The sequence below is a fragment of the Gobius niger genome (genome assembly GCF_951799975.1).
Source record: "Gobius niger genome assembly, chromosome: 5".
NCBI classification, from domain to species: Eukaryota; Metazoa; Chordata; class Actinopteri; order Gobiiformes; family Gobiidae; genus Gobius; species Gobius niger.
In genome coordinates, this window is record NC_136856.1 from 23005450 (window position 1) to 23028036 (window position 22587).

The window sequence follows — 22587 nt, forward strand, 5'->3', positions numbered from 1 at the left end:
AAATACCTCCAGTGGTATACGCACCAGAGTTTAAGAACCACTGCTATAGACACTAGTAAGTTCATCTGGGTATGGTGGTCTATACACATTAATTGGGCCAATGTTATAATGAACACACCAACAATACACCAGCAGCATTGGAGCAGGAAACCTGGCTGAAGCTGAAGCTTTGACTGAAATGACAGATGATAATAGTTTTGATATACACGTATTGTTCACTTTATGCTAATTGAGAACCACTGCTATTAGAGGGTATGATGATTATGTTTAAGAGTCACTAATGCACATCACTTGTGTTTTTGGGTGGTGTGGTATACTGACAATCCTCATAACACAATAGCACCTAAACAACATTCAGCCTCATTGTTTCAATAGAACCTACAAAAAACATGATCAGCCACAAATGATTTGTTGTTAGTGCGGGCAGATTTCAGCGTAACAAGATGACCACAAATGTTAGAATGTGTCCTCATATTCTCCCATTGGGAAATTCCTCCATCTGCGTTCCTACAGATGTGCCAAACAGGCTAAGTATAGTCAACATTTAATTGGGAAGTATGGAGTACAGTGATGATGTATTATTTCCAGTCACTACATTCACAGATGAATATGAAGAGAGGTGTCAACTTTTATCAGTCTCACTGTAAATCACAGACAATGATCAACTCCTTCTACCCTTCTGTAAGAATATAGAGTGCATGACTTTTAAGAATAAACTATGATAAACATGATGATGTTAAATGGAAGTCTTTTCAACCTGGATAGAATGCTAGTTTTGATGACACGTAGGCATTAGCAATTAGCTATGGATGAGCTAACACCTGCAATAAGTGAAGACGGGCTTTGTTCAAAGGTCACAAATATTCGACCCTGACCTAGATTTTAATGCACACATAACCAAGGTTGCACAAATAGCATTTTTTCATCTGAGAAATATTGTGTGAATCCGACATGTAATGAGTCAAAAAAGAGATGCTGAGAAGGTAGTGCACACTTTTGTTGCAAGTAGAATTGACAACTGTAACGCAGTTCTCAATGGCCTTCCAAAAAAAAAACAATACAAATGCTGCAGCTCATTCAAAACTTTTAACTTGTACCAGAAAGAGAAATCACATAACTGTTTTAGCTTCTTTACATTGGTTACCTGTTCCTTTTAGAATTGATTTTAAAGTGCTTTTATTAATTTATAAAGCACTGAACGGTCAAGGCCCAGCCTACATCTCCAATTCCTTGGCAGTTTATAATCCAAGCAGAACACTGTGGTCCTCTTCAGCCTCTCTGCTGGAAGTTCCCAGAAACGTAGAGAATAAAATTGGTGATGGAGCTTTTGTTAAACTATGCTCCAAAACTATGGAACTCTCTCTCCCTCCTAACATTAGAAGCTCCTGCTCTCTTAGCACTTTTAAAACGAAAACTCTTTTTTATACTTTGGCTTGTAACTAACCTATTATCCAATTTTCATGTTTCTATCTTTTTTTTTAATCTTTGTTCTTTTTTTGTTGTATGCTAATTTGTGATTGGTGTGAAATACTGTGTGAAATAGTTCTGAAGTACTCTCTTATACTCTCTTATTTTGTATTGCTTGTCCTGCTATGAAGCACTTTGAACTGCAACTTTGTGTGAAAGGTGCTACAAATAAAGCTATTATTATTACTAAAATGCACTACAAACTTTATACTGCACCTTGGTACTTCACGTATTGTTGAAGAGAGGGAAACCCTTACAGAGCACTCCCTTTAAGACATAATTGGAACGTCTTTTACGTATTTTAAACTGTACTATGTTTGTTCAACATAATACAATATGTGGCCTTTTCTACCTCTGCCATTGCTTGAAATAAATTAATTTAAAATAAAATGAAATAAAATGCTCACTCTGTGTAGGCTTTTTCTGCTGAGTTTACAATACTGTACAATGGTGGCAAAATAAATGAATTTCAAAAAGAAAAGAAATCAGTTACTCCAGCTTTAACATTTAATTTATCTAAATTTCAAAGTATTAAATCATTTTCATCAAGTCAGTAACACCCCATGTGCCTTTAACTAAAATATAAACCACCGGGGTGTTTCTGTCAATCCGCCCGATGAAAGCGCACTTCATCTCAGGAGAGGCAGAGAGGTGCATTGAGGGAGAATCAGTGGCACACAAAGACAGTCGGTGCACTCTGGGTGACCCATATTTTGGATGTGACAGCAACGGAGGAAGGAAGTTGTAAGCGTCGCCCCTGGCCTGTTTCGCTTGATCAAGCTGCTGGCTGGAACCAACACAGTCATGACAGAGCCGCCACGGAGCTGCCTCTACCAGGGATTATGGAGAATCGTAGCCGGAAAGCAGGGAGCATAACAATATACCTCGCGAGATGTCACTTTTTCGCTTCGATCATGCTCTTCCTCCATGTTAAGAAGGTAGTAACTAACAGGCACACAATGACTCTACTTCCCTTAAGTTTTGGGGAATTTCCCTCCCCCCATTTTTTTTTAAGCAATTACATTTTTCTCTATTCCATGGTCTGGAGAGGTCAGGAGTGCGGGCACACATTGATTGAACTGCAGCATAGAGTCGCAGACAGACTTTATTTATTTTGAAGCCAGTATTGAAAGTGTTGTCCAAATTTTCCCTGTAACTTCGCATATACATTATACGGCTTTGAAATCTAAATTGGGATGCACACTTAATAAAAAAAACATGTTTGAAGGTAGTGATTCCAGTGCTTAAGAGAAAGTGTTGTAAGTGTTAATAAACACATGCGACTGTGTGAGACAGACAGCAGCAGCTCCTCAGAGGCTGGACTCCAGAACCGCCTCATTTGCTCCGCGCACTTCTTCAGGCAGATGTCTCATTCACAGCCTCTTCGGGCTGCTGGACACGCACTGCATGTCTTGCAGTTTTGTTTAGTATTTTTGAGAACAAAGACATATGGCTGTGGTAATCCTTCAGCCTGTTAGAGAAAAACAAGTTGAGACAGTCTAAAGAGGTAATCCTTTTTGACACACATTGTTGTGCTTCCTCCCTGTCCTCCTATCAGCGGATTTAATGCCTGTTTTGTATTTGAGTGAGGTCCTTCCAGGTCTTGCAGAATACATAATTGTTTCTTGCACTTAAAATATCTGAGGTATAAAAAGAACAAGAAAGTGTCCTGAAGGGGGAAAAAAAGCGTCCTATTCAGCTCCTGTCTGACACATTTATTGAGTGCACCACAGTTATTGTCGGTCGAACATTCCTTATCCAAACACAACAACAGGATTTCACAGTCCATTTGAGAAACAATGCAGGGGTCTATAGTGGGTACGTGGTAAACAAATGTAGGGAGTCTCTATGGTAAGGCATCAAGGTGAGTGGAGGAATACATTCAGGAGCCGCGCGGCGCCTGCTCGACGCGATAAACAGATGCATCTCCAGCACTGTTATGGATGGTTTGGAAGCTCTGAGCTTACTGTGTGGCCTGAGATAACATGGGCAAGGTATGGGCTACGCTCAATGCAGAGACTGTAGGCTGCCAGACGATAACATCTTAACTTGCAGCACAGAGCCAGACGTCCAACTCATGTCCTTCCCCCTGTGTGATGCTGTCAGACTTTGTCCTTCCGTCCTGTGACTTTGCACATTGTCAGAGTGTCCAAATTTGATTACATTGAGACCCAGGCAGGGACATAAAATTTGACTTCACAAGGGCTCAAGTTACATGTCTCCTCTGCCCGTACATTTATAAATAGTAACTCTTAATATTCTAGAGGAGAAAATTAAATTAAATGATGTGACATTCTGCTGCTGCCAGATGATACAGCAAGTACATGCATTTATTGAGTTACAATACACAGTATTAAGCTTTTCAAATGCATTGGTAAATACTACATTAATATTCATTAAAATCTTGATTCTTCAGTCCAGCTTTCCTAATCATTTATAAGCAAAAAGAGGCTTTGCTATGTTTGTTGCTGCAGTAACACTGTGTACCATCTCTGTTTAAGGTAAAGGTTAGGCAAATGTCAGGGAAGGTTAAGGGTACAAAAAAGGTTTGGGTTCCTTAGTGTCTAAACATATGGTCTGACCAATAATGTAATCTCTATCCTGCTTGTAAAAGATTAACAAATTATGAATTAAATATTTACAAATGTTGAATAGTGAGAAGTTATTACACACTCCATGTCACAGGAACAAGACAGGAGAGGAGGAGCGCCATTTTAATTGTTTTCAAAGAATATATAGTCGCAAAAGTAGAAGTACAACTGAGCAACTAAATATGCAAAAAAAAATCTCATGAACAACGTGACATTTAAAGATGGTAAAACAGAGGAAGTTGATCATGACATATGCTTTAATATTTGTTTTATTTAGAACAATAGGTATAGATCTAATAAACAGGTAACACCAGTACCTGACAGTTCTTGTATCTTACATAACACAGTAATATGTCTGTAACCTAGATTGATGCATTTCACAGAACATTTACTTCATTTTTATTAAATCCTGACATAAAGCACTCCTACAGATATCTTCACCTGATGATGGCAGTCAATTTAAACTGACTGTGGCCTTCTCCTGCAGCCTAATGTCCCTCCCGCTGCACTGATGGAATAAGGGAGGAGGGAAGAGATAATTAAAGGGCCTGCTTCTGTGGATCTAATAGATGACCCAGGCCACTTTGTGCTAACTCCACCGTACATGTAACATGTTTAGTGTCCACTCTGTAACCATTTCATTATGAGCGAGGCAAAGGCCGTCACTTATGTGCCCATAAATAGATGGATTGTTGCAAAGTGACAATTATTCTCGCTGGTTGAGTATACAGACTAGAGTACTTAGGTTAATTTTACTCAATTAAAGTGGATCGATCCAGGGGGGGGGGCTTTGATATAATTGGAATCGAGACAGTGATGTTACACTGCTCTGAATTTTTGATTAGAGTCATGTTAAACCGATGGAGTATTTTAAAATATAAAGCTAGAGTCCATTAAGTGATTGTGACATCGCGTTAGATGTATTTATTGACACAGAGTTGTTCTATAGCTTTTCTCCTCGACATATACATGGCTAGATTTGATCACCAACCACAGATTTAACAGCGACTTCTGGGGACACCTTTTCTTTTTCTTGTTCATTTTTAGTATATAAAGGAATAGGTAGCAGTTTAGTTTTGTGAATTTTGATAATATTTTGAAGTAAAAGAACTTCCATTCAAGACAAAGTACTCAAATTACTCAAGCATGTCTTTCTCACAATGTCAGTCTCTGCTTATTCAACAAAATCTTCAAAGAGCAGTTTCAACTCTTCACTGGCACTGACACCAAAAAGATAGAAGCTTTGTGGAAATAACCTCAAGCTCCTTCCTTCCCAATAGGTTTTATATCATTATAATTCCAGACACCAATTATTTTTCGGAAAACCTCTTCAGCAATAAAACTATATTCTCTTCAAAACCCATTCTCTCCAAGAAGCGTTGCACCAGGAGCGACCAGAAATATCCCAGGGTTTAGCAACAGAAACCGTTTCTAAAAAAACCCCACACATTATCCTTTACAGCAGAAGTTGGGACGGCTGTTGTCAAAAGTCTGATGATAGCATTACGGTTTAGCGCTGCACTTTGGCTGTCAAGGACGACTAGTCATCTTGCTAATGTGAAGAGAAAAGACTTGGCTGGTGAACTGCAGGTCAAAACACCAGGGATTTCTGGAAGTGCAAGCTGTACCATTTTACCCTTGGAGCGGCGTTTTGCCATGTTTGAAAGACAGATACTTGGGGCACCACTCCTATTATTGCAAAAGCTTTATCTAATGCCAACCTTCAGTGCGACACAATCTGATTAAACTCAGTCCCGTTTGATCTTGTAAATGCCCATGAAGTTGTTTAATAAAGCCCTTTTCATTCACAAACATGGACCTATCCGGTTTTATTATGGACTATTCTCACGTTTGAAAAGCTACTGCACAACGGCCCCTCGCCAAATCACCTCACAAAGTCTGCTTGTCTTATCATGTGTGACCTCTTCAGTAAAAGCCATGGGAGATAACAGAAGAAATGGGAAGGATTTGCTTGTTGGCTTGGGCCATTTGAAATAAAATGGCCATAGGGAAAGGGCCAGGGGCGGCAGACACGAGGCACTAATCCACATGGCTGCTCTTTTAATCAGGGGATGTAAAAGATAGTGCAACTATAGGTAACAGCAGTGTAGGGGATGTTGCGCAGGGAAAGGTGAGTATTGTAAAAATAGGTATATAACGTAGTGTATATCGTAGTAAGTAAACTAAGACGGTGTTTTGCTATTGGTAATGTTAGGGGAAGACTGTGGAACGGAGCAAAGGAAATGCTGTAAACTTGATTTTGAAATGTGTCAAAATTCAATTAGAATATGACTAAAACTTGCTCATGTAAAATCAGCTAACCCACCTGACTCACATAGTTATACCTGTTTACAATAGCTCACACTCTAAATTCAGGCAATAAAGACATGCAGCTTTGAACCTAAAGAGCTGCCCCTGTCAATGAGGAAGCTGCACAGGGAAACAGAAATTTCTTTCATTTAACAATTTAAATGTTGCACTTGTGAGAGTCCACACTGTCAAAACAGCAGGAATTTGGGCTAAGACTGAGACTCTTGATATTGCTAAGACTTACTGACAATTTATCACCTAAGGACTTTCACAAACATATGGCATATTGGGTCTATGCCTTACATTTCTCGTCCAGTTTTATTGTTTTTTCTGTGTCTCCGATGGCTCTATTGTGTTTTACCAGAAGTATGTGAGAAATACCACGTGATTAGGTCTGAGCTTACTAAGCACACCTGAGCGATTATTAAAATTGTATGCCCTGAAAGGGTCGAACGTGACCGAAATGCGTCGGCATGTCCAGGTATTAAAGGACTTTTAAGGTATTGGGGTACCTTGGATTTTTCCTGTTTTTTGCGCCTAATGTTCACTACTTATTCCACCTGAAGGGATCACTTTTTATCTCTCTAATAATATGGCATATTTTTACTATTTACCAGGTGGAAACAGCACACACACCATCAAAGTAAAACAAGCAGAAGCGAGGTATCCAAAACAAATTTAATTAACTGTCATGTGTAATTGGTATGGGCGTAACCGTTTCGGTTCAGCATGTTCAGTTTGTTCCACTTGTGAACTGTTTTGGTATAATTTTGGGCCCATTTATTTCATTCATTTAGCAGCGCAAGTTTAAGTAAACAATACAAATGTTTCACTCATTTCACATGGACGCTATTGAGTGACATACTGTCCATTGCTGTATTATTCATCAGCGCTACCTTCTGAGTGGTGGCTGTGATTACTGTATACAAATCGATTGAACTGCATTTGACCCATCCTTCGATGCCGCTGGGGCAACTCGTAAGGAGCAGTGAGCGACCGCATCTCAGATGTGGAGCCAGGCTGATGGTCAGTATCACCCAGCAGATTTTACAGCTTGACACTATATGATAAATAGCTATTTAATGTTACCCTCTAACACTGTTTAAAGTGAAGCTAGCCCGGTCTGGTGGCAGTCAAGTTGCAATTGTGGTTTTCTGGCCAGAGACACCAGGGGGAGATGAAAGACCCCCCAATCATCCCATTAACACTTGTATTACCCCCCAGAGGGACTACGGAAAGGATTAAAGTAAGCAAGTTACTCAGTATTGCTTTAAAAGGACTAGATACAAGTTGGTCATTTTTATACTCACTACTGCCACCTCAGGTCTTACAAGTAACTGCAGGTTTTATATTTAGCTTGTGCATAACAACACTTCAGACCCGAATTAATGAGTGACAGTGCAGGATTTTAGAGGCAGTTGTGGTGAACAGGTCTGAGCTCATTCTACACATTAGGACGTTGCTGGAACATGCAGGGGGGATGAAACAACGTTATTTTTACATTTTTAAACTCTGTATAGTCCCTTTAAAGAGCACCTGCTGGAAACTTTTTGGACGCTTAGGTTCACTCACCTATCTCTTGACTGTTCTAGATCACGAGGTTTATTGAAGACATAGTCAAATAATATGGATGAATCCCCTGAAACTGTTAAATTTAAATATGTATATTTTTTTGTAATTAGAGACTTAAATGGGTCTCTAATTATGTATGCTTTTAAATAATTGCGTGCCGTTACACTCCAAGCAATTGGACTTAAGTAGCAGCAAGAGCAAGCCAGCTTAATGGAAGAAATAAATCAGCAAATGCAGGCTGTGAATTGACAACAGTTATTGCTACAAACATTAGCAAATCCAATGCAACAATGCAAAATAACCACTCGTACAGTATAAACCTCATAGGGACACGCAATCATCAGACAAACAATAATATAACAAACAACCAACAAGTGCTCCACGATCATTTGGCGGAAATTAAAGATAGTTCAGCACAGCATTGGGTTGTAAATTTTTCATCCCAGTACAGCATTTCCAGCATATGTCAGAAGCAGCTCGGGCAAAACACATTTAAGCTCTCGATAAATGTGTTGGTTTAATTCAGGGTTAAACTCTGTAATCTTTTATTTTAATGGAGCTGAGGCATTAGCATTTTGCAGCTACTACAACATCAGCCGAGATTTTCCGTGAACATCGGTTACACTTCATGATGCATCTATTATTCAGCAGCTCGGGGTTTTGATTTGAGCACGGCGCAGAGGCATAACGCAAACACATGCTCTGGAGTGGGCACGGAAATTACAGGCTGAAGCGCTCATTTCTCTTCCACGCTGGGTATCATTTGTGCGATGTCAGTGATCTGATCTTTGCCTCGATTTCAACAGGGAAAACAGTTGGTCTTTTAGGAATGCCAGGAAAAGTAGAAAAGTGCCAAATTAGCTGGCCTCTAGTATTGTAGAAAAGGAGAGGGAGGTTTCCTATTACAGATGTGGACAAAGGTCAAAGTTTGATTGAAATGAGGAGACAAGCATCAGTCAGTGGCTCTGCCCGAGATGTCAGCCCGGCACTGAAGCTGCTGGCAGGCTGCGAGACACCATCAGTTAGCTGTCACTAGCACGGTATATCCAATCAGTACCGGAGGCCCAAGGAAACTACAGCTACATCAGGTAGTAGCTTCAAACACAGCTAGAGAATTTGCCTTTACTGTTGATTCAAACATCTTAATGTAAACATCTTAAATCCAAGACATGCCAATCATAGTTTGATTCATGAACATGGAACACGCCACTACAGAGTAGATTTGAAATATTTCTTAGCGAGATTGACGAAGGGATGATTCAGAGTGCTGCATGCTGGATGTTGAAGGCAGCATACGGAATCCTGGATGCAATAGATCGAATGGCTGAGTGACACAGGACTATGGGTGTCTATGGTGCAGACTGAAGACCTGTCCTTCTAATGTAGTAGAGCTTGAAAATGAGGGCGGGTGAGGTTGAAAAACATGACCAGCAGACATGGGTGGACTTCCTGGATAAATAGGAAGTCCATTCCCTGAGGGAAAATAGGGAGGTGCAGTCAAGAAGTTGTGAGGAGTGGCTTGGAGAAGCTGGAGATAGTTGAGGCGTGGCTCCTGAACCTACACTAAAGACATGTACAATAGATTCCCCTCTGGGGCCAGGACTCCCCTGAAAAAGAGATTCTTAATCTCAGTGGGACTATCTACTATTAAATAAAGGTCAATAAAATAAAATAAAATAAACCTCAGTCAATAATGGTAACCCCGTTATTAAAAATGTGTGAGGCGGAATAAAGGTAAATTAACTCTAAACATGTGCACTACTGATATTCAGTTTTGTCCTGAGAGAAGCAGCAGAACAGACTTATCCCGGCTTAGACGTAGACTGCGCACTATCATGTGGCATCTGATCCAGCACCGACTGCTGGTAGAGCTCAGGCTCTACGGACAATTTACTGCTGAGTATTATTTTTACTGTGATACAAGAAACTTTTGGTACTCAGGCCCAATGCCTATTTTGTTCACTTCTAATACCAGTCTAATACAGGTGTGTCCACGCCCGCCATGGACAGCAACAGTGGCGCTGTGGCTAGTGTTTGTGCTTTACAATAAGAAAGTCGCGGGTTCGATCCCCGGCCAGATCAGGCCTTTCTGTGTGGAGTTTGCATGTTCTCCCTGTGTTTCCTCCAGTTTCCCCTACCACTAAAAACATGTACAAAGGCCAGGATGAGTGCGAGTGTGGGACAACGGATCGCAATTAGCCTATGGCTACAATACGGTGTGTCGTTTTTACATGCATGAGTCCCATGTGTGCTCATTTACATAAATAAATACAATTAAATCACACAACATCCATCCTCCTCATACAGATCCGGTCTGGGACCTCCATCAGAAAAGCTCCTGATGTGGAGACTATACAAGTCTCTGAGAACACACAGCTCTGGAAACACTATCCCAGGCCTCAGTCTTCCTTTCACAAATCACAGCTGAACCATCTGCCAGAAAAAAGCGACTAAACACGCTGGTCCTGACAAAGAGCCAGTTAAACTCAATTAACTCACAACATCTAAAGTGAACAGCAGCAGAAGAAAGACTGGACCCAAACATGAATGTGATCTCGCTGTAAAGGCGTGGATGTGTAGATCTACTTCTACCTTCTTCTTATCAAACCTATTTTATTAGCAGCTAATCAAGTGACTTTGTGAGTTGCTTTATATGGACAGAATGAATAATGACTTGTTTTGTAGTTTTACTTAGCGAGCTACAGTTAATCTTATCAAAGGGGGAAATATTTTGTTTATTTAGTGATGGATCTGTTTGGTGCCCATGGTCTTCATATTTCATTGCTAAGTACAGTGCCAGTGTGTATAGCGTCGCTGCGTAGGGCTAACCGTCTGTTCAACTGCAGTCTCCAGCTCGGCGCTCATTTTTTAGTCATTAACTCACGTAAACATCCCATCTGTCGAGCCTCCATGCTTCCTGTTTGTCAGCACCTCTGCAGACCAAGGCCGAGCCAACACTGTGTGGGGATTTCCTATGTTTTAACAAGACAAAGAGGCTCGCAAAGTGTCCAGGACAGGCTACCCTGAGGTGAAGTCTGTCTACTACACATGGGATACAAAAAGTCTGTCAGAATACAATACAAGAACATTTATTTGATCCATATCTCATAGAAGTTGTTTTCCAAATCTAAGTTATGGAGAGTGAAATACTTGTAGAAGAGCTAACACTTAATGAATTAACAGCTATCAAATCAGTGAAACAAAGCATGAAGCAGCAAAAAGGTGGTAACAGTCACAAAGAGGCACCCAACCCAACATAGTACAGCAAGACACCCTGCCAGTTAAGTCATCAGGCATGATGAGATTTTCCCTGTTAATAAGATTGTGACATTACTGTGCAATCCAGCCATGCACCGTGCACGTCATCTTTCCCTCTTGCTCCCTGCCTGTGTGACGAGTGCCAACATTGTAGTGGCGGCTTTGGTGCCATTACCCTGGCTGTGACACATGCGGACGGGTGCGCGCAATAAGCTGACATTATTTCCCGGTGTCTGGAAACGAAGCTTGGGGACACTCCACGTCTGCCATTACGACGCTAAGTGGATGTGTGGTATTCAGGCCTAACCTTGGGCTTATTGCAGCAACACCGAGAGCCGACAGGTTAGAGCGGTGGTCACATCCTATGGCTGCGTGCTGTCGGGGAGAGAAGTTTCAATGCCAGCCACAAATGCAAAATGTCAAAAGGCCTGTCAGTAATCGTCTTATAATACTGTTTATCGTTCATGGAAAACACTTCAAATTCTATTGAGTATATGGCATTGCATTTGTGGTAATTGATGGAAGATGAGTCTTTCCTCACACAGTTTTAAAAACATACGTGAGTTTATCCCTTTATAGGGCACTCAATGAAATACTTTAAAATTTCAACTTAAGAGTGTTATTGGGGGACATAACACACGTTTATTTCTGTTGTAACATGTTTTTTTTTCTTCTTCAATTTCATTATCATGCAAAAAATCAATGTGAGCGAAGCTACCATATTTGCTTCCTTGCCCTAAACTGGTAAAAAAGAAATACTGTAAACAAAGTTACCATATTTAGTTCATTGCCCTTTAAGGGATAAAAAATAAAATACAAAGGTTTATATATAAAATTTATAAAAGTACTTTTAGGTCTCAGGGGGTGCTGGTACTCAGGAGGGGTTCTGTTTTGTGATTTTGATGTTTGAACGCTCACTCCTGTCATAAGCAAGCGTTTTTGTAATGTGATTGTGCTTCAGTGTTGTTTGCTTTGGCCACATAAAAACATAGTCCTAGGGTTTATTGTTTTTTTGTCAAGAAAATACTTTAAGTATGAATAACAAGTGCAACGGGCATGTCCAAAGATGGACAAAACTCATTAACTTTAGGTTTAAGTGAACTGGCGTATGATCAAATGTGGTTCCTGCCTTTTTCATGCTGTAATTTCACTCATTTCACTACGTCCTCCAAAACCAACACATATACTGTCACTTAGCACAATTATTCACCAATAAAATGTGTGAGTTTCATCAACTTACCATGGTTAGTTTTCAGGTTATGTCAAGAAGTGGACCATGAATTTAGCCAGACTTGGGTCTTTTTCAGACTTCAGAGAAACCGGAAATTTAGAGCGCGACAGGTCTCTGCTGATTGGTCAAATGCCACAGTAGTGGGATCTGATGTAGGGTGATCTCTTCTGATTGGCTGAGTGAGGACTACATGCTTCTTTACCTTACTGATGTGTGCGGAAATTACCAAAAATAGTCACCTATTAAGGGTTATGATCAATTTACATATGTGTGTTTTAACCGTCTGAAGGAAAAGCCCCTTTGACATGAACTATAATGATTTGTTAAATGCATATGGTCAAAACGTATGTCAAGTTAAAAGTAAAAGTGCCAATGATGAGATTCAAAACAACATTAAGTTTAATTATGAATTTGTTTTGAATCCATCTGTCAAGTCTCATCAATGTACTTAATATGTAACAGAGGCGATAATGTAAAACCTCCTATAAAATAAATATGTAAACACACCGTTTCTCCGCCACTGTTTACTCGCCTAAAGACATTACACTGTGGGACTGTACTCCACCAGCTGGGAGTAGCGACAGAATTTAATTAAATCTACCTCACAAAGATAGTCTTCTTCCAACACTTTGGATGTTAGAGCTGCCAAAATGGTGTTTACTTTCGCGCCAAATGGTTTCTCCTAATCAGGTGTTTACTTGACAGGAGCAGAATGGGGGGAAAACGCGATACTATCACAACTATGTAAAAAGGCAATGTGCTCCGGGAGTTTTTAAGATCTCTCCTTTCGTTTTTTTTTTTGTGTCCAGATTTACCACAAACAAACAAAACAAAAACAATGATCCAGGGTAAAAGTCAGGAAAAGTTCGGTTATCAGTCATTTTAACCTTCAGCCCCTGCTCCATCTCTCTCTTGTATTGTTAAAACTGTTTAGCACATGGAAAGCTCTCAGTGGAAACAGTGAGAAATATTAATGTTTGAAGATAAGTGTACTAAAACAGCCAGGGAAGCATGTTCTGAATACAAGAGCGATATGAATTGTTCAAACTTGGGCTTATTGTTCCAGTTTTCTCCCTAAACTTGAATGATGTGCAGCATGAGAGTTAGAAATCAAAAGTACAGTATTTAACATGCTGGAAACCAACCAGAATGTTTAAGCCAAAAGAATAAAAAATGGTCTCATATGCGTCTCTTTGGGCAGACACATCTTTTCCTTATAAACAGACATTTTCTCCATCTGCTTAAACATGAGTACATTTGGGGAAAATAAAAATCTCCCGTCATTGTGACAAAGTTCAAATTGGCTCTACAGAAACAAGTCGTCAGATTGCTATAAACTAATCAGTCTTAAAGGAATAGGCCACCGTTTTTACATACTAAAATATGTTCTTACCTCACTTTAGTCGAGTTAATATATCCCCGTCTGGTCTTTGTCCACGCGCTCTGTCACGCAAACGGAGCACATACGCAGCCTCTCCCACATGCCACATAGCTCCGAAAAAGCTCACGATAGAAGCTACCAAGCTCTTCCACGTGTTCCCTATTTAAATAAAGTTACGTGAAGTGTTTTCATGCAAAGTATATTTACACAGAAATGTAACATGTCGATTTTATAAGCAAATAAAAAGGGGGACTATATTGTGAGGCGTAATGATACGAGGAGTAAAACGTCTGCGCAGTAACTCCTAAAGGTTATTGACGGAAGTGAGCGGGGGAAGTCTTTAGGAGTTACTACGCGGACGCTGTGCTCCTCGTATCATTACGCCTCACAATATAGCCCCCCTTTTTATTTGCTTATAAAATCGACATGTTACATTTCTGTGTAAATATACTTCGCATGAAAACACTTCACGTAACTTTATTTAAATAGGGAACACGTGGAAGAGCTTGGTAGCTTCTATCGTGAGCTTTTTTGGAGCTATGTGACATGTGGGAGAGGCTGCGTATGTGCTCCGTTTGCCTGGCAGAGCGCACGGACAAAGACCATACGGGGATATATTAACACGTCTAAAGTGAGGTAAGAACATATCTTAGCATGTAAAAACGGTGGCCTATTCCTTTAATGGCGGTTAATTTTTCTATTATTAATACTGTGGAAATTGGAGACATAAGCTAAAATTTGTTAAGATAAAAAGAATTAGGCCATGCGTCATGAACTGATCCTGGGATAAGATGACTTAGATGTATACCGCATTGTACCTTTCTTATACGACTAGAATATGCCAAGGACAGACTCCGCTCACGATTGGCACCAAAATCAAGTCAGACAACACGCTTTTCCGAGAATTTTGAGGGATATGATTGACAGATGGGTCAGAAAAACGCATGGTCCATCACATATGGGGGGGCAGGAGTCAGTTTTGCCTATTAACTGCACTACACTTTCACATGTCGTATCTAGATTTTTTTTTTTAATGAATTACAAAAATGATCATTAATATCAGTCACCGGGTCCAGGATCTCTCTGTACCAGACCAAAAATGTCCTCACAAACAAAATATGTTTCCCTCTATATAATATTATAGGCCTTTAGAATGCTATGACAACACCTGAAACCCAGCAACACAATATATACAGGTGAAACTCGGAAAATTAGAATATTGTTAAAAAAGTGCATTCACTTCTATTACTCGACTTAAACTGTGAGACTAGTATAGTATTAGCCTTACTATTAGCCTCATTACATCCAAAGTGAGATATGTATAGCCTTTGTTTGTTATAATTTTGATTATTATGGCTCAGCTTGTAAAAACCCCAAATTAGAAATCTCATAAAATTTGAATATTTTGAAAATGGACTGCAAGCCATCAAACAAACAAGGCTCAACATATGTCACGTTGCATGTAATGAGTCTATATCATATATTAGTTCCACATTTTAAGTTGGATAACAGAAATGAATGCACCTGTTTTTTCCGAGTTTCACCTGTATGGCATCTTCTGCCAAAGCAACAGGTGAACTACTAAACCCTTGAATACGAGCAGAGAAGTGACGCGTTACAAATTTGTTATCTGTGATTTAAGTGATAAAAACTTAGTGTGAAATGATTGGTTGCGAGCAAAGTCACAGACGCTCGTGCTTTTGAACTGGAAGCAAGAGCAGCTGGCTGTCCCGGCTAAGTAACACATAGCATGGTACTATTATGCAATAACACCAGCAATTGAGAAGGGCTGTTCTGGTCATCATCGGTACTGGTTGTTTGGAGTAGTGGACGTTTTGCCTTTCATCGCCAAGGATTTGCCAAGAGCTGAAATTGCAAGTGGCAGACTGACTCATTTATACAGCTCAGAGAGGGACTTACCCTTGTCACTGGCACCACCTTGTTCACTCAAACTATTACCATTGTTTTGATGGTATCGTCTATACCCTTGTACACAATGCCTCTAGGTTTCGGCTTATATTATTCATTTTTTTAAATTAATGCCATGTATTTGATGTGGAAAAGTATGTATATGCAACATGTAACACTACAACATTTATACCAAAGGCTATTTTGCAATGACTGTAACATTAAGGGCTTTTAAAATAGCAGCTCAGCCTATATTGATGTCCACTACTCTCAACAACCAGATGGCAACTTCAGACCATTGATAGTAAAGGTAAGTTATTGACAGTAACATGAATAGTAGTCTTCACATCAGAGATTGGTAGTAGGGTATAAAATTATGGTGGCATCAGTGTACAATAGTAACAAACAGATAGTTATTTACATTGCAGTTTTTGATGAGGTTAAACGAGCAAAACAGGCTTGAGTGCGACTGAGTATGGTCTTTTGAATCTGAAATTTGAACATATTGAAACTAGCCCACTTTCAAAGCGTGTCAAACCAAGTTGATTTGAATAATCCTGACCTCAGAAGTCAATAAGCAGCCTCTCTCTTCTCTTCACACATTTCACCAACAGCAAAAGAGTAGACCTTCCCCAAATCCACATCAGCCTCTCCAGCAGCATATCAGATTCAAGTTAGCGACGGCCTAACTCTACCGGATCAAAACACGTATTCAGTTCTGATTCATAATCTCACACTGACTTAAGGCAAGGGCAGTAGAAATCCTCCATCTCATCCGCTGTCCTTCCCCTCAAGTACAATTCACTGCCACAAAGAGCACCCGCCAAGACTGTGAGTGGAAGATCAGAAAGTGACGCTTTGCTTTACTTACTATAGCAAGGCTTATTGTCAAAGCTTTTTTCAATTTCACCTATATGCCTATATTTATACATTATTTACATTATTTTCTTTTTTATAATTACACTAACACTTGACGCTTTATAAACAGTAGCCTGCCCATAAAATGAACTATATTGTATGTTAACAATGAGCCCAAATAGAGATGTCTGTGTCAGGGAGGCTGTCGCATCCAAGTGCATCCAGAGCACTCCTCATCACGCCAGCGACTCTGCCCTCTTGAGACAACAGAAGAACTGCTGTTTTGTGACTCTTAAACTGTGGGAAATTATTTTCTTTTGGAGTCAATAAAACAGAGTTGGTATAGCCTCAGAACAACTCCCAGCACAAATCAAACAAGCCGAGATCTAAAAGTAGTCAAAATCCCTTTGAGAGAAGACCTGTGCGCATGAACATGCCTCGAACTAAAAAAGAAAAGTCATTGTTTGTCTCCCATAAAATGGATTTAGCTTTACACGTTTGGTGTGGGTTTTGTGGGCTAGGACGACAAGGGAGATTTCTTTTCTCCAATATGTGGTGCTAGATGGTGCTGCCATACCAACGTCAATAAAAGCAGGTGAAAATGTAGAGAAGAAGACCGTTATTGAATTTTTAAATTGACATTGAACCCATATCATAAATCGCTTGCTTTAATTTTAGAGCAAAATATGTTTCACAGTGCAACACATTAAGAGAAGCAGTGGTATTAATATTCCGTTTCCCCATTGGCACAGTATGGCATAATGAGCTCATCAGAAGCAAACTCACATGGGAAATTCTGTGCACTTTTTCATCCACCTGCTTTCCTTTTGTAGAGATATGTATTTCTGGATGAAAAATACTGACTTTGATTCCAGCTCTTAAATAATCAATGCAAAATCAGGCAGGACTAAATGAAACAGATCCTCAAAGGACAAGGAAAGCAATGGAAGAACTCTCCAATCAATGCAGATGACATAAATGATGTGAAAAGCATTACAATTTCAATCCAGCTTCAAATTGATCGTTTTTATCTAATTTTGCTCTAATTCATTTTGAATCCTCTCGTGTCAGGGTTCTCAAGGAATGCTTAAAAACCACATTAAAGTAGTTCCGGGCAGCTTTATGGAGACAAGTACATGGAAATCTAGCTGACATTTGAAACCAACTACAAGTGATGAGTTCTTTGTACTCAACTCCAAGCTCTTTATTGTCGACAGTCTTCATATGAATGTACTTATCCATTCCATTATATTACCATTATCTTCATTCTTCCTTCCCATTCGCAAGGAAGTACATCAAATATGTCGCGCCCATCCAGCCAGCTCACCATTTTGTACAACCACTTTCCTACTACTGTGACAGGTGCACCTTCTCATCACTTACAGCCTCGGTCCAAACCATTTCTCGTCATCTCCTTGCACCGACCCCCACTTTTCTAATCCAGCACAACTACATGAATCATCTTCTGTTGTTCCTATCAAGGCCATAGAAGAAGAACATATAGAAACAGTGAAATAAAGTCAACAACATTCTATATTGGCAATCCATGCATCACATTCCCTCACCACAATAGTGTATGGACTCCTCCCATCTCACTCGCATTCCTCAGAGGAGGCGCTGTCAGTTGACTTGGCTCTCCCTGCTTCTCTCTTTAAGGCTTTTAAAACTGGCTCTGCCCATGTCCCACGGGGGTTCACCCAGTCATGAGTTGGTCCCTTCACTCCAGGATTATGCAGATGGCCAAATCCGCCCTCCCCGCTCACACCTGAGTTTGACGGGCCATGAAATAGGAGGAAAAGTACTCCGAGTGCAAATCAAAGTTATAGGGCCACGGACAGGCAGGAGAAGGGTAAGGCTGGGAAGCAAAAAAAAATGGGTTTCTTGCCGTTGAATGAGACATGCTCACTCCGGTGTATCGCTTAATAATTAATGCAAACACACCGAAAAATATGAACTGTAATGACAAAGAATGCTCATGGTATTTTGCTCAGATCCTTCGTGTTATTTGCTGAAAAAATATGAATGTACTTAAAAAAAAAAACAGTAAGTGGGTTCGAAGTGGAGAGAGTAAAAGAGAATTAAAAAAAAAATCTCCAGGTCGATAGAGGACACACAAAGACTGCTCAATTCCATGCAATAAATCAATGTGCTCTAAGCTCAAAATGCCTGACATTCAACCCCTAAACCCCCAAAAGTGACTGACACATTGTTCATGTAAAAATATGTTGATGAATTGTCTTAGACCCAGAAAAAAAAAAATCTTTGTTTTCGTTAAATCAAGTGCTTGTTGTTCAGCTAAGCATGACAGTACAGTTTACTGTCAGTGTAAATATGAAAGTGACTCCAGAGTTCAGGGCGCTTCGTTGCACAGTGCTGCGCGTAACGCGTGCGTTTATCCAGTGTAGCATCTGCCGCTCTGCTGTGCGCTGGTTTCCGTGCAAATATAAATCTTTAAAATTATATTTAAAGGTTCCATAATTTTGTATTGATAATGAGATGGCTGCAATAAGTTACGAGTGCAGTGTGTGTATGTCAGGGTGGAGAAATACAGATGGAAATATGCAAAGCGTGAGTCGATACGAGGTAGAAAAGTTTACAATAGGTGAAGAAATTAGAAATGTCTTACCTGAAAAATCCCCCCTGGAAAACCCAGAAAGACAGGACGTATAGAATCCGAGAGACCCGTGGGAGCATCCTCTGGCTTAAAAAATATCTCCCCAAACCACTGGAATAAGTTGAAGAAAAATAAAATTTGAAGGAAATCAGAAAATCCACTGCGCAACTCGTGAGATTGGTCTACAGGAGAAAGGCATCGTCTCTCTTCGCGTCTCTGTCTGTGATCCGCGCTTGTCTTTTGGAGAAACTTCTCCTCCCCCTCCCACAGAGAGTCCAGGGGGCTCGCGCGCATCCACTCACACCGCGGGATGCGCGCTTCGGGCAGCTGGGCAGCCTCTGGGTCAGTGCGTGCGCTGGAGGAGAGGCTCCGTTGACGCGCCTTTTTAAGTCGCAGTTGCGTGCTTTTGCTGAAGTATGGTGTTACCCTCACCTCTCTCCTCAGCGATGAATGTTTTAAAGGAGCAGTAAGTTTTGTTTCAGAGCCGACTCTGAGTCTTTACTAATGAGGCGTAATTAGGACGTGGGCGGCGATGGAAGCGGAATGAGATAAATTACAGCGCTGAGTAGCAGACTGTGGGCAATCTTCGGGATGTAATGGGTAGTCTGAAAGAATTATGGATTTATAACAGGTAGACATAGGGCGCTGAAATGGTTGATTAGGTCATGACAGTCAAGGTGCGAGGATTTGCTCAATTCTAGACCTGGATATGAAACAATGTTTTTATAAAAGGCAGTTCAATCAGAACAGATTAACCTGGCCTTCCAGTCATTAGCGCTGAGTAACATAATGTATTCCTCAAGTGCAGCGGATGTGGAGACAGAATCCTTGTCAAAGTCAATTTCTCTTGTCAATGTTACCGCGTTTTATGACTCATCTTCAAAGAGTCATTGCCCCACCACCACCACCATTTGAAAAGATTCATCTATGTTCATGAGTGAATGCAATTGAAATAAATGCTATTTTTCATTAAGTATAATCATATTATTTATAAATATGATCTTTACAGTCAAGGGCATTAGGGCTATGAGGTTACATTTCCTAGTTATCCAAAGTATTGTATCATATTTAGTGGTGCAAGGCTAGTGCTAGGGTAGCGCATGTCCATGGTAACTAGTAGCCTGCATTAAAAACCTCTTCAAAATCCTCGGGTCGTCCTCCAAACATTGCCATATCTGATTTGTACAAAGCTCCTTTGTGAATTCTACGTGTAATAATGCCGGCCGCAGGTAAACAAACTAGATCCGGTAACCTAGCAGATCACTCCGCCGCTGTGTAGCTTACAACCAGGAATATAAGTTCTTTTAAATGCAAAATGGTTAAAATTATTCTATCAATCATGGGTGTCACCTGTCCTTAGACTCTCCAGCACAGCGAGGAAAACTCAAAAATCCATGGGGAAAACGGAGAAACCTCGGGGAGAACCACAGAAGGAGAGATACACTTCCATGGAGTGGACTTTGCTTTTCTCTTACTCTTGTGTGCCTTTTTTGTCACTTTTTCATCACTTTTTGTCACTTTTTTTGTGGCTCTTTTATGGTGTTTTTGTTGCTTTTTCATCACACATTTTTGCCACTTTTCTGTTATTCTTTGGGTGCTTTTTTGTTGCATTTTTGTTACTTTGTCGTCATGCTCTTTTGTTGTGTTTTCATCCTTGTTCTTGGCTCATTTTTGTTGCTACATTGACACTTTTGACAAACTTCTAGATTTGGGTGCAGCCAAACTGAAGAAGATGTGCCTGGTTAAAGGTGGGGGTAAGAGGTGAAGCAAAAGTATCTGCCTGTAGATCATTTTGCTTGAAATGAGAAAAACAGTATCTGGAAACACTTTATATTCTGCAATCAAGAAAGAAATCGTATCATCTCAAGTTAAGGTAAAAATGTCACTTTCTTCATTGTTGCCAGATTGGTGGTTGTCTAAGAATTTAAATGAATGGCCAATGACCAATCAAAGGTCAAGTTTGAGTTGGTTAGAGGGCACTTTCTATCAGGTTGCATTACGTTGGATTAGAAAGGACAGTGCAGGTTTATTCTCGTCAAGAACAAGACAATATATGTTTAACACTTTTGGTCACCATGTATATTCCCCTGTTGAGCCACTCTCCGAGCTGTCATCATATTCACCATTCCTGTCATGGAAGTCTTTATTTAGCTGCCCAAGTCACATCCGAGACAATTTCCAGCCTTTTATCCTGCAGAAATGGATGTTCAGCCTGGCACAAAATTCCCATTTTGGAGCCCTCCCTGGAGGAGCTGACCTGTGGCTAGAGTGGCCAGTCCGCTGCCCTTCCTTACCCCCAGCTGCAGAGTAAATAACATTTAGCATGGCTGTCTGGATGAATGCAAAAAGGCTGTGTGCAGTGGGCCATGCTGTTTGTGGCCTAAAGAGGCGATTATCCCGCCAAACGTCTGAGGAAACGTACAAAGAGACAAGGTTAAGGGTAGCATCCTCCTCCTTTGTATATCAGCTATTGACCCCCCCCCACACTTCTCCAGCCTTGAAACTTGGAGAAATTGTCTCAAAAGTCCAGAGGAATGGATCAATGTGCTCTTTCAGGTGGGGTTTATGTTGTTTTGCATTGACTTTCATTGATGTGTAAAATCATTACCGAATGAGTTTTTCCGATGCCACTTGCAAAGGTTAATTAGGAAAACTCCGGAACCATTACACATTTACAAAACTCTTATGTAATAAATGATGTGAAGAGGTAAGGCCCATCAAAGTTATTAATAAACAAGTTGCATAATCCATAAAACATTTGGGGAATTTAAGAAAAGTTTCTCAATACCTCGGTCAAGAGCTCACGCATACATTTCTTGCTCAAAACACCCATTACAGCCTAATTCTTTGGGTCTGTATTGTGCGACTTTGCTCTCAGTCATCCTGGGGTGTTTCCTCATGGTACAAGTTTGAAAGATTTGAAAGTTTGGAAGATTTCCTTCCTGTCAAACTTACAGGAAGAACTTTATTGTGGAAACAAATGCCTATAATAACAAGTATGTATAAAGATCTAGGCTTAATCCAAATAGACGCGACCATCAGGCTACATACATCAATTTGTACCGACCGCTAAAGTCGACAGGTGATCCAACAGAGCTCTGATAGAACGAGGCAGACAGACATGGCTGCCGTAGAAAACAGTGACAAGGCAATGAAAAGTCATTTAGAATCAGTCATCCAAATTATTGAAAGATTAGGAAGTCGAAATAAGTCGGTGTTGAAGTTATGGAAGTGGTTGACTCTTTTCTGGTTTCTACGTAGCATTTAAAGGGCATTTCCATAGGAGCGGACCAGAACAGACCGGAGCGTTTTGCAACCTGGCAACCTAAAAATAAGTGTTGGTTGGCTGGTCCAGTGAAAGGAGAGCATGGAATTTGAACTTCAACATGATGAACTT

The 22587-nt window shown here is 40.3% G+C and overlaps 2 protein-coding genes across 2 annotated transcripts in view; both read right to left on the reverse strand.

Annotated features, from left to right (window-relative positions):
- Nucleotides 1-12148, reverse strand: part of timm8a (translocase of inner mitochondrial membrane 8 homolog A (yeast)) — a 72975-nt gene extending 60827 nt beyond the window's left edge. Inside the window, exon 1 of the mRNA XM_079556369.1 lies at nucleotides 12138-12148. The gene's annotated coding sequence lies outside the window, so the exon portion shown is untranslated. The remainder of the gene's footprint in view (nucleotides 1-12137) is intronic.
- The window catches only part of glra4a (glycine receptor, alpha 4a), a 50448-nt gene extending 30812 nt beyond the window's left edge, over nucleotides 1-19636 (reverse strand). Inside the window, exon 1 of the mRNA XM_079556349.1 lies at nucleotides 19203-19636. Within this exon, the coding sequence (XP_079412475.1) occupies nucleotides 19203-19270 (68 nt within the window). The 5' untranslated portion in view covers nucleotides 19271-19636. The remainder of the gene's footprint in view (nucleotides 1-19202) is intronic.
- Nucleotides 19637-22587: the final 2951 nt, after the last annotated feature.